This window comes from Solanum lycopersicum, chromosome 12 (assembly GCF_036512215.1).
Source record: "Solanum lycopersicum chromosome 12, SLM_r2.1".
NCBI lineage: Eukaryota > Viridiplantae > Streptophyta > Magnoliopsida > Solanales > Solanaceae > Solanum > Solanum lycopersicum.
In genome coordinates, this window is record NC_090811.1 from 59744610 (window position 1) to 59758454 (window position 13845).

The 13845-nt window shown below is 31.6% G+C and overlaps 1 protein-coding gene across 1 annotated transcript; it reads right to left on the bottom strand.

The window, feature by feature from the left end:
- Positions 1 to 249: 249 nt before the first annotated feature.
- On the bottom strand, positions 250 to 2564 carry CYP736A4 (cytochrome P450 736A4). Its single transcript, XM_004252247.5, has 2 exons — positions 1228 to 2564; positions 250 to 1110 (listed from the first exon to the last, which is right to left on the bottom strand). Exons 1-2 carry the CDS (start codon positions 2101 to 2103, stop codon positions 496 to 498), a joined length of 1491 nt encoding a protein of 496 aa, XP_004252295.1. The 5' UTR covers positions 2104 to 2564; the 3' UTR covers positions 250 to 495.
- Positions 2565 to 13845: the final 11281 nt, after the last annotated feature.

A 13845-nucleotide genomic window follows, 5' to 3' on the forward strand; every position in this document is an offset into this window, starting at 1 on the left:
GATGTTATATTGTACATGTGTGTCTATTTGTTTAATTATATACAAATTTAAATATCTATTTATGCACACCAAAAATTGAAACACATTAATATGAAATGAGATCGAATTAAATGACGTATTTATATATTATATCTTTATACGCGGTTCAGATAAAATAAAACTAGTCCAAATTATGTCAGTCTGAATAAGTATAATGAAGATAATATAAGCTTAGATTGCAGGAACATATCCTTTTGGACATTAGAGGACTAACCATAAAATCTAATAGGTATTATTACTACAGGTGAAGAACAACAACATATCAGTGAAATCTCATAAAGTAGGGTCTGAAGAGGATAGAGTGTACACAGACTTTATTAGTAACACGTGAAGGTAGAGAGATTATTTTCGAAAGATCCTATCACTACAGGTGAAGCATACAAAAATAATAAAAGTACCAACCGGATAGACACTTTCAAAGGTACAATCCTGATATCTAAATGAAAATTTGTATTTTCATTGTTCATTTAGTCTACAAGTAGGAATAGCCATTAAATGTTTTTCTTTGGATGTTACTATCCCAAAGTGCTCCTCAAGGTCCAAATCACAAGGCTGCATACCATTTGGAAGTTCCCAATCAAAGCAATGGACCAATTGCGCAACGACAAGGCGGACAACGATAATCCCCAATTGTATTGCAGGGCAACTTCTTCTACCAGAGTTAAATGGTAAAAGTTGAAAGTCACGTCCACGAACATCTATATTGCTCCCAATAAACCTCTCTGGTAAAAACTTCTCAGGCTCGGACCAAAGATTTGGATCCCTCTGAATTGCATAATGATTTATCATGATTCGTGATCCCTTTCGTATGTTGAAGCCATCAATTACACAATCTTCCATGGCTTCACGTTGCGTTACTGGCACTACAGAATGTAGCCTCATTCCCTCTTTGACAACCATGTCTAAGTACTTCAAATTCTCCAAGTCGGATTCTTTAACCATTCTTTCAAGCCCTACAACTTGTTTTATCTCGATTTGTAGTTTCTTCATCACATGAGGGTGTCTAAGAAGCTCTGTTAGTATCCAATCGATCGTTGTTGCTGACGTGTCAATCGCTGCAACAATCATGTCCTGTTATAGAAAAAAAGGAAACAGGGGAAATTAGTAGGAATAAATTGAATTGTGGAAACAGGGGAAATTAGTACGAGTTCGTGGGTACAATATAATTAGAAGGATGAAATAACATACGAAGAGGACCGCTTTAATATGGATACGATCAAACTGAAATTCCGCTTTTCCTGATTGCATAAACTCCAACATGGTGTGTACAAAGTCTTTGGTTTGATTCTCATCATGAGACTCGACATGCTCATCGATTATCTTCTCAAGAAACTCATCAAACACCTTTGAAAGATCTTTGAGACGGCGTGTGAGTCCTTGAAGATCAATTACACCAAGAAAAGGGAAAAAATCTCCAAGATTAGTTATTGCAGCTAAATGCACAACCTCTTGAAGTACAGCTTTAAATCCCCTTTTATCGAAATCTTCATCCATATACTTCTTACCAAACACCATCAAACAAGTCATGTTAGCATTCAAAGACGCGACTCTTTCACTAAGATCAACAACAACACGTTCACCACGACTTTCATTTTGTAGTGATTCGATCATAAGCTCAACTTGTTGACTTCTCAAGGATTGAAATGAATTGATCTTTTGATTAGTCAATAGATGCTGAGTACACAATTTACGCATATTTCTCCAGTATGGTCCATACTTTGCAAAAATAATATTCTTCTGCCCATACGCCAAGTAATGAGCTGCCTCGTTATGAGGCTTATTAGCAAAGATATGATCATACGTCTTGAGGAACTTCTCGGCTACATCACTAGACGATACAACGATTGTAGGTACAAGCCCTAGTCTCATATACATAATTGGACCATATTTCTTGGCTAAGTTTTGAAAATCATGGTGAGGGTTTTTCCCTAACAAATGAAGATGTCCAACAATTGGAAGCCCTCTTGGACCAGGAGGTAACTTTTTTCTCTTATGTATATTTAGCAACTCATACAACACATACACAATACTAACTACAACTACAACCTCCCATATCAAAGACATCACTTCTACTTCCCTGGAGAGAAATTAAAAAAAGGGGACACTTTTTTATAGTAATGTTTTGTTGAGGGCATTTTGGGGAAGATAATATGTTTATGTAGTAGGTAAGCAAAATTAAATGTGATAGTGTTTCAAATTCTGGTGAGTTTTATTCAAATTAGTCTGCTAAGGGAAAAGGTATTTTTTATGCCTAGGACCAAATTCAAGGGTGACAATTCAACAAAATAGAAGCGAACTGAAAATAGTCGGCCAATGTATAATATATGCATAAATTTGTGTAAACTTACTAATAAAAAAAGAAGTAAATGATAAATCTGTCTTATTATTTATAAGAAAAATATGTGCGAAATGAATTGATGATTTGTGGCAAAGTTGGCCTTTCCTGTTATAGAACAATTTGGTATGCAATTTTTTTAATGAAAAATTGGCAGTGTATCAATTATGAAACATTTGGACAAAAGTTCATGAATTTTGGAAACCCATCATTTCTCCCATATATAAACTATGGTGTATAATATATAAAAATATCTTTTTAACTCGACTTTAATTAATATCTATATAGTTTAATTTTAAGTGTATACAAGTAGACACTTGAATTGGTATAGAGTTAAATCAATATAGACATACACATTTTACATGATAATTCACGTTCTACGTGATTTTCTAGATGTATCATATAGGACGTATATGTCTACTTATCTAATTTTATATAATTTTAGGTGATTATTTATGCACACTCAAAATTAATGAATATAAATATTAATTAAAGCTAAAATAAAAAATACAATTATATATTATGTCATTGTTTTTATTTGGATTCCCTTTCAAATTTTGATGTGAGAGAAAAAATATTTAATGTAGAGAATATGACTGATCACAGAGATATAAGTTGCAGTCAAATTTTCTTCTAAGCATATATAAGTTAGCAGTCAAAATCTTCTAAGCATGCGTTTGACTTAAAATCACACTTCATCTTGTATAAGTATTAATAGAAAAAATAAAAAGTAATGAAATTGACAGAATAAACAAGTCCAAGAGTAAAGACTTTCATTAGCCATCTTAGATGAAGAAATATTAATGCAGCCAAACCAAAACCTTTCAGTCAACAATTGAGTATAACAATAATAACTTCAAAGGAGAGCCGTTAATACGGTTTAGGTTCGTTGGATCGGTTTGGCTTAACCCGAAATTTAATAGCACTGAACTAAGATTTTTGAAACCCGTTTAAAAAAAAGAGTTTTTTAGCCCAGTCTGAATAAGCCTGCTCATTTGGAGGCTTGAGAAATATCGATAGGATTGGTCTGTGGGCCAGTAAAAATTAATTATAAAATATAATATAATATTAAATTTAAAAATAAAGAGAGTCCAAAATCAAAACAATTAGGTTAATATTTCTATTTAGATATTTATACTTTTAGTTGAAAAAAGAACTTAATAAATATTAAAGAAAATGCACAAGTACCCCTAGACTATGACCAAAATCACAGAGAAACACCTTAACGAAACTAAGGTCCTATTACCTCTTGAACTTTTTTTGTGTGTGTAATTGTATACACCATTTGTCTTATGTGGAACTCTATGTGACTCCACGCAATTGAGGCGCGTCGGAGATATTTGGATGCCACGTAAGTCAAAGAGGTACACAAAATTACAAAAAAAAAAGTTCAGGGGGGTAATACGACCTTAGTAAGGTGTGTCTTTGGGATTTCGATCACAGTCTAGTGGGTACTTGTGCATTTTCCCTAAATATTATAAAGATAATTTTATTTGTGAATTTGATTAACAAATAGTGACATTAAGGTCTAATTTGTTTCTATTAAGATTAAGATGTCTTAATTTGAATACACATTTACATATTAAGATGTGCATTAAGATCTAGATGTGTATACCTGAATAAACATCTGAATATTAAAATATTATCTCTGTATCTGAACACTAAATTATTGAGACATTTTGTTTTCAATATCTGAATGGACATATGAAATTAAACGTTATATCAATAAAAATTATAAAACCTTGTTAGTAAAATAATTTTTTTCATATAAAATAATATTTTGAACATTTTTATTCTAACAAGGTAATATGATTTATCTTTTAAGAACTCAACATCAAGTTACATCATTAATATGACTATTTTTTGCACTCAAATACTTTGAGAATCTAATATAATGCAATTTAAAATAGTTTATATAGAGTAGTAAATATATAGTTTAGGAAAATATTTTAATTTATTTTATTATAGAAATTTATTATTGTTATCGATCAAATAACTATTACTTTCTTATTTTTTAAAATCGTGCTAAATATTATATCATGAGAGTGCTTATAAGTTCAAATGTATTGATTAATTTATGAAAGTAAAAGATGTATATTAAGTTAATATGAATAAAGGAAATTATAATGGCAAGCATGTAATTAATATTAATTAAATAACAAACAACTTTTATGAGTTGTTGTGATTTAGTTAAATTATGATAGAAGTCTTATTTTTTAGTCTTAATAGTGTTAAAGGTGTGTTACAGATCTGATTCATTCAGATATATTCAGACCCATTAAGAGACTTATAAGAAAATAAAACAAACGAACTTAATCAACTGAATCTGAATAATTAAGATCTAGTTCTTAAAAACAAACACACTTAATGAGGCGAATCTGAATGATTAAGATTCAAACCCATTAAGTGCAAACAAATGAGGCCTAACATAATGTAATATTGTTTGTCGATATTTATGATAATATTTTTAAATTATAATTTATAATTTAATTTAATAATTATAAAAAATATAATTTTTTAAAAAAGTGGGCTGACCCAGCAAGCCTCTAGTCCACGTACTTATGGGCTGGGCCGACCATTTTCTGGCCCACACCAAAAATGGGCTAGCCCAATCTGGCACGTAAAATGTCAAAGCTTGTATGGATTAGCCCGGATGGGGTGGGCTAGCCCATATTGACAACTCTACTTCGAAGCAATAATTCAATAATAATCTAATACACACTAATGATCTCCTTAGTTATTAAAAAACCAAATATTTTTTTTCTTTGGAATTAAACATTAACTTCAACTGTTACTCCTTTATGGTATACGTAAACAATATAGGGAAAAGTGTCTGATATACCCCTCAACTTTGTCATTTAGAGATGATATACCCCTCGTTATAAAAGTGGCTCATATATACCCCTGATTGTAAACAAATGGCTCACATATACCCTTTTCCTCTAACGAAAATGAAAAAAATAATTATTTTAATCTAAATTTTTCTTATTTTTTTAAAAAATATATAATCCCATATGAATAAATTTAATCCTCGTCAAACATATTTTTTTTGACTTTTTTTTGTTTCAATGACTAATTTATAATTATTATTTTGATAATCAAATTTATTTATGTTTCACTAATATTCTTGTAAAACTTATTGTAGATGACCAAGTTTTTTCTTCGAATGCGAAATTAAATTACAATACACACAAAAAAAATAGTTTAATTTTTTTTTCTTTAAACTAAGGAATGAAAGAAAAAAACAAAATAAGAATAAGAAACTCAAATAATTATAATAAAAGAAGTCAAAAAATAATTTTTGCATAAAAAAAATAAAATATACCTTGTACTTTGATAGAAGAATCATATATACCCCTAAATAATTTTTTTAAAAAAATTAGAAGTAACAAATATAAATTTAAAACTAATTTTTTAACTTGCGTTAAATGAAGGGTATATGTGAGCCATTTTGTAACGGCAAGGATATATGTGAGCTGTTTGTATAACGGTAAGGGCATATATGAGCTACTTTTATAACGAGGGGTATATCAGCTCTAAATGACAAAATTGAGAGGTATATCAGACCCTTTTCCCAACAATATAAGTCATACAGTTAATCCTCAAATTATTTTTGGTTCTCATTGTTTGCCCATTTCAACCATGAACACTTTATGGTTTCTAAATGCGTAGAAATCATGTCTTACAAGATTTTCTTTGAAGCGGCTTATACTTTATACGTACATAGGTGATTCATGAATATGTTATCCATACGTATATTATTTGATATATAATGGCGGATCAAGAATTCGATGATCATAGGTGCTAAATTCTTTTTACATTTACTAGCAAAAAGTAACAATTTCTAGAAGTTTACTACTATATTTTTATAATTTTATTAATAAATGAAATACAAAAACAAGAAAGTGGATAACAAAAAGAAATAAAAGCAAAATTTTGAAAAAGAAGTTTATGTTGGCCTTATTTCAACAAAAAGATAGCTATTGTCACAAGGGCTCAAACCCTCGATGATGGGCACCAACGCTCCAAGAATTCAACTTCAGAACCACAACGCCCATGCAACATTTTGTTTAATGGGTGCTCAAGCAAATTTCATATAAATCTCTCAGTATTTTCTATATACATATATAAAGTAAATTCCGCCGGGATCGATGTGTGCTCGAGTACAGAAAACTCTACATGTGGGTTCGCCCCAGCCTGGTATCAAACTTACAAATCATTAAAAGGTGTTAATGTCTTAACCTTGTTACGGAACATTATCGTCTTATCACGAGAATGAACCATAAAATTTATTTTGATAATGTTGAACCGTCATCAATGACTTTATTTGATATTCTTAAACCTAGATATTGAGATCTCCAAACTTCTAGGCATGATGATTTTTCTGAGGTTTTCTTATTTCCTTCGATGATCTTTGAACTACCTCTCTAGTTAAGCTTTTTGTAAATGGATTCAACACATTATTTCTTGACTATACATAATAAATTCTGATAGTTCTACTGAGAGTAGTTTACTAACGATACCATATCACGAAAAATGGACCATAAAATTTATTTTGACAATGTTGAACTATCATCAATGACTTTGTTTGGTCTAATTGAAATTAGATCTTGAGATCTCTAGTATTCTAGGTAGAGTTACGCCACGATGATTTTTCCCGAATCTTAGTCTTATTCCCTTCGATGATGTTTGAACTACCTCTCTAGTTAAGCCTTTTGTAAGAGAATTCAACACATAATCTCTTGACTTTTACATAGTAAATTGTGATAATTTCACTAGTTGTCTAACGATATCATGCCTTGGTCAAATGTGAAGAGATATTTTGTTATGCATAATGCTCCCTGCCCATCCTATTGTTGTGTGACTATTATAATGTACGCATATAGGAGTCATTGATTTAGGCTAGAATGGAATGTCCTCCAAGAAATTTCTGTAACGACCTGATCTATCATTGTTCAGAGGCACCTCGTGCGGAATCTCAAAAATTCGGTGTCAAATTTATAATTTAAGGCACACAACAAAAGTTCTAAAATTTGAATTGAGCCGGGCAAATGTCAGCTTGCCATGATGGGAGGCGACGCTGCTATACTGCATGTATAACCGCTAAGTTTACTGTCCAAATCAGACCCTAGATAAAATAATGTCTTTTATTTTTATACAACTTTGGGAATCTGAAAATTAGGCGAGGATTGTCCAAAAACTCTCTTAATCCACCCGTAGCTTGGGAACAATGAAAGAGAGGGGTTTCAGTGAAAGGAAGATTAAAATCCAGTGATTTTTTTTCTACATTCATTGGGATTCACCTCAACTGAGCCGGAATCATGTATTCAACATTCTTCAAGTGCTTCGCGTCTAGGTATGCTAGATTTTCTTAACTTAAATAGCTACACTTACTTTCTATTTCATAATATTTTTGTAAACTGACAGGAGATTCCATCCATAGGCTTACAGGCACAGAGTCTAGATGGTTTAATTATTGCTTGAGTTATGGTTTAGGCCAACAATGGACTGACTATTTATGGTTGACTGTATGAAATAGATGGGTCTTGTCTTCGGGAAGGAAATCGTGGTGATTTCTATTATGCTTAGGAGTTTAAGAATCCTTAGAGTAAGTGGTGATTGTTTGTTTTCCAAGTTATGTGATTTGTGCATGTTAATTATTTTATAATGCTACTTGCGCAATGCATGTGAAGAAAACTAAAATGCTAATGTGAAATGATGTCATGTTAATAATCTCATGTAATAAGCATGTTTATTTATTCATGGTTGTTGTTCATTGTTATTGTGCATGTCATTTGTGGTTGTTGGTTTGCTCAAGTATAATATAGATGTGGATACTAAAGGTTGGCTCAAATACCACCAATGGTTTAAAATACTAATGGTCGGCTTGAGTACCACGTAGGTACACTAATAGTTTGTTTGTTAGTTCTATGAGAGAACCAGATTTACTTTTTGTACTGTGATTGGTAAATGTTGATTCCATGAGTGGGCCAGATTTATTTAGTATGTTGTATTTATCACATATAGATACCTGAGTGGCTGGGTTGTGTGTTTAAACGTTGGAATAGTTCGGGCGTAGGTCGAGAGATTATGGTAAACATTGTACACTATGCCTTAGATGATCTTTGGGTGTTACTCGAAGGGCGAGTTGGACTCAGGAATGGACTTGTATATGATCATATGTGACATATTTTATGTGTTTGCTTAGGTTCGATTGACGGTCGAGAGTCTTTTTATTGGTTGATCTATTTAGATTGAGTGTGTTTGTTAAGTGTTTTAGGGTATATCTGACCAAGTTAGCCTTGGGAAGCCTTCCAGTGGCGAGAGGGCCAAGTGTTTAATGGAAGAGTTGGTAGTAGAATGAGTTAGTAAGTTGGGATCAAGGTGTAATTGATAAGGAATAAACAAGGAAAGAAACAAAGAAATAAAGGAGATGTGGATTAATACTCAAGCTACTGAAATTATGAGCAACAAGTGAATAAAATACTCACCTCCCAATTGACTTCAACAACCTAAATTCAATCCAAGGAAGAATAATCAAATGAAACAAAAAATCACAAAGGGGCAACACTTTGATTAATCAAACTCAAGAAGTTAACTAAAAATCCCAAGACTTATCCCGAATTACTCACTAATTACTCAATGAGAAGATACTATAATTTGAGAGTCAATATTCAATATAGTCAAGTCTGGCCAATGATGAAAGATTAGTATTTATACAAACGAAATAAAGAAGACACTTCTTTGACAATTTTATTCTTAATGAGATAGGGGTCTTGTTTGGTTGCCTTCTCCTGTGAATTCTTGAATTCAAGAAATGACAATTTGCACACATGATCTCCTTCCTTCTTCCTTCTCATTTTGATGTACATTACACACATTGTATGCCCTTATTTGGTGACCTTCAAGCTCCTTTAATGCTTCCCTTTTCATGAACATTGCTTGTAAGCCTTGGAGATCATTTGCTTGACTCTGTGTGAATGGTCTTGAGGGGTACATGCCACTTATGTTAGTGTCATCCATGCTGCCCATATAATCAGTAATAGCTTACAGAAAAAGACTTGCGTGGTGTAATATTCATTGCATGTTTTCTTGTGAATGCTTACCTTATATTAGATGGTGGATTTGGATCGATCGATGATGTATATATGTACGTGTTGTTTGTACTGATACTACTCTAGCTATGCCACTAGGCATAGTCTGATTAGAGGATCATTGATGTTTCTTAGGTAAAGACGATGATGATCTCCAACAACTTCTACTCCTTCTTTCCTCTTGGTGGGAGTCATGTCTCAGTTTTATTTATATTATATCCTCTAAGTATCTCTTGTACAATGAATATCTGCTCATAATGGGGTCCAATATTTTGGGCTATAGATCATATATAGGCGTATATATGTAGGTGACAATTGCATGTGTTATTTTGTGTATGTATGTATGTCTATTGCTTTGTAGTATCATTTCTGCAAAGCATGGTAGAGAGGCATCAGAAATGATATCATGTAAGTAATCACATGTAATGAACTTGTGATTGTGACTTGTGGTCTTGCTATTTTGCTATTTGATTGTTTGTGATTGTTTATTGGATCGAATATTATGTTGGTACATGATATATAATTGGATCGGATAATCATACCTTGTATGATTTTGACTCGAATACCACACCTTTGGTATGACGGTAACAATTTTGAATTGGGTTAAGTGACAATTTTGATCGAATAATTATGATTCCATGAGAGGATTTGATATTTGCTTGTGATCATGTGGCATATATATTTTGTTCATCATTTGACTCTAGTGTTGTTGTTCCATGATATTGTGACTTTGAGTCTATGTATTTGTGATTGTTGTTACATTTGATTATAGTGTTGTGGGTTGTGTATATAAATTCAAGGTCGGGATGTAGAGCCGGGATAATGTGTTACTTGTGATAGTTGAGATGTATTAAGTGTTTATTGAATCTTTATGGATTATTTAGCATAACTATTTTAATCATTGGGTTAAATTTGTGGGGAATCGATGTTTTAGTTATTTCTAAATTATGTTTCTATTTATCATGATTGTAATTAATTTATCAAAAGAGTAGTTGTTAAATTAGACCGATGACGGAAGAGACTAATACATAGTTTAAGTTTTATGACTTGTTATAGTTATTTGGTGTTTAAAACATATCTGATAAGGAAAATTGAGTTAAGATGATGGAGTTGACCTATGGCACCAATTTCAGGTGCTATTATGAAAGGGACAAGATAATAAGTTGGTTAATCGAATTAAGAGTATATTTGTATTCATTGGTATTAATGTGATAGCAAAATTATACTATGATGTGATTTGAGGTGGGCATCATAAGCTTTGGGAAGCCTTAAGGTGACTTAATATAGGGGCATGAGAATTAAGGTGCATAATCATGGTAATTATCTGAACATGATAAGAGTATGTAAATAAAGAAGTAGGGTGGTGTAACTTCATATTGCATATTTTTTTCTGAATGTTTACTTTATATTATGGGGTAGATTTAGATTGATTGATGATATCTATCGGTATATGTTATTTTTATTGATATTATTTTTAATATGTCACTTGACATAGTCTGATTGCAGAAATTTAATGATGTTTCACAAGTGAAGATGAAGATGATCTACGATAACTTCTGCTCCTTTTTTTTTTATGGTGGAAACTGTGTGTTAGAATGTTTCCTTGTAAAATAATTCGGAGGTTTTAAAACAATTAAAGATATTCCTATTTATAATATAGGGTGGTAAACGATGTATTTATTTTCCAATGTTTTAGCTGGTTTGAGTGGGAAAGGTTCTCCTATCTAGGTGTTAGAGTAGGTGCTCTTATGGTCAGATGGGTTGGTTCGCGATATCTTATGATTTAGAATTTGTTTGAATATTTGTATAGCTATAAATAATTTTCTTATCGATAAAGAGCACATTTTAAAATAAATTATTTCAAATTATGAAGAGATGGTATATAAATTAATTTTAAATTATAAAAATATAATATTCCTTTTGAAAATTGAAGAACTAAAATGAAAAATGTATCATTTAAATCGAGACATAATTATTGTTATAATTCAAAGCTTGCATTGATAGGAAGAAAGAATCAAATGGTCAGCGGCTCGCACGAAACAGTGGCTACTTTAATAATTTTAAAATGCTCATTTAACAACACAACTTCAACCAATGACATCCAGATTATACTGTTCACGCTAAGATCAATTTTTGGAATTCTATTCATTCAAATTCACTTTCGTGAAGTCGTACGAGTTCTTTAACGCCTTATCTATCAAATTCATAATTAAATCACCTGATTGTTACCAAATTTTCCTACACCTTAATGACTTCGATTTCATCCAAATCTGAACTAGGTTGAAATATTTCAAGTTACTACCGAAAAAATTTCAGCCCAATTTTTTTTTCATTGACTCTTTTATAACGACCGAACCCGATTGTTACATCCGATTGTACTTAACAATTTAAGTTTTACATAATTTACGTATGCTTATCGTTTTAGACATTACAATTTAAGTGTTTTATCAAATTAGTTCTATACATCTTACAATCTATTTCAACGATTATATTATTACCAGTTGTATTTGGTTCTTTTTCTTATTATTTTTTTGTTATAAATGTTATGTTATTAAGTATATTTTGACTTATACGTGAAGAAAAAATAAAATCAAAATATATAATTTGTGTAATGTACTGTGTAAAATACACAAAATGATTAGCTTTGTTATTCATTTTGTTTTCTAAATTCTACTTTTAAAATCTATACACGTTATAATTCCCGGCATATAAAGGTTACTATTTTCACTTTGAATATATGATATTGATCAATTTATATGTAACGGAAAATGAAAAGTATTTTTCCTTCATTAAATAACATAATTTATTTGTCAGAAATTGGTTTAGTGTGAATAATAAGATGGATTTAATTTTGAAATTTGATCTATTTTGTGAACACCTAATTTTTTACGTGTTTATTTTACTCCTATAATATTTTAGTAAGGAATTTTATTTTTATTTGTATTTTGTGTGTTTGTTTTTATTATTTTATTGGCTCAAATGACCCAATTATATTTATTATTTTATTGGCTCAAATGAATCTCAATCTTGACCATTTCTATTGATCGGGTCAAAATCAATTGAGCCATCAGAATTGATCTAAATCAGCCCAATTTAAACAAAATTGGGTCATTTTGGCTAATAAAATAATAAAACAAACACCCAAAATACAAATAAAAATAAAATTCCTTACTAAAATATTATAGGAGTAAAATAAACACGTCAAAAATTAGGTGTTCACAGCATGCCCCTCTTTGCTTGGAAACATGAAGAGTTTTCAAGCAAAGAAAGTGAAGAAAATGGCTAATTTTTGACTGTTTCAAACTCCGATGAAGCCATTTTGGAAAATATGACTGAACCTTGCTTCAGAGGTTGCCTACATATCCTTAATTAAAAGGAAATTAGATCAGTGTAGTTCTAGAAACTTTGATAGTCGAAACTATCAGAAACGATGGCCAAAAGATTGCTTCATATTGCTTGTCATCATCTACTGCCTATAGTTACAAAGAAAAAAAGTTAGAGAACTATGTCTCTCTACATTATAAATGTTACAAGATCCCTAATTGATGTATCTACTTAGGATCTTGTCAAGATCTTTCACTTGCTCTCTGCATTATCTTTGAGATCGATCTTCATGCTGTCTTGGCGGCGGGTGAAGAATATGTTTCCTTTAGAAAAGAAGAAACATATGAGAATCTTGAACTAGGAAGTATAACCCTAGAATGAATAGGTTAAGTAAGGCGTGTTGCCTTGAGAGTTCCAAATAAGACGCATTGTCCTAAGATTGGATGTATCCCCAAAATGTGAATAGGGTGTGTATAACCTATGAATGTTGGTGCGTATTGCTCCCGATATGCATATGGTGCATATTGCCCATGAATAGAGAATTGATCTGTATTGCATGTGAATAAGGACTGGTGCACACTACACATAAATTCAGATTGATGTGTATTGTACAAAATTCAGACTGGTGCGTATTGCACATGAACACAGGATGGTGCGTATTGCCCATGAATAAATGATGTGCTCTTGTTGCACAAAATTGAGATTGGTGCGTATTGCACGAAATTCAGACAGGTGCATATTGCACATGAACAAACGATAGTGTGTATTTCCCATGAATAAAGGATGTGTGCGTTTTGCACGGAATTCATATTGATTCGTATTGCACATGAATTCCAATTGGTGTGTATTGCCCATGAATAAATGATGTGTGCTTGTTGCACGGAATTCAGATTGGTGCGTATTGCACGAAATTCAGATAGGTCTGTATTGCACATGAATAAAGGATAGTGTGTATTGCCATAAATAAAGGACGTGTGTGTATTGCACAGAATTCAGATTGGAGCGTAATTCCTGAAACTCTCGCATTGATAGGCTAAAATGTGAGTAGAATGA

Coding starts and splice junctions, on each gene's coding strand:
- CYP736A4 (XM_004252247.5), bottom strand. CDS start 2,103: ATGTCTTTGATATGGGAGGTTGTAGTTGTAGTTAGTATTGTGTATGTG. Junction 1,111..1,227: donor ATATTAAAGCGGTCCTCTTC/GTATGTTATTTC, acceptor TTTCTATAACAG/GACATGATTGTTGCAGCGAT.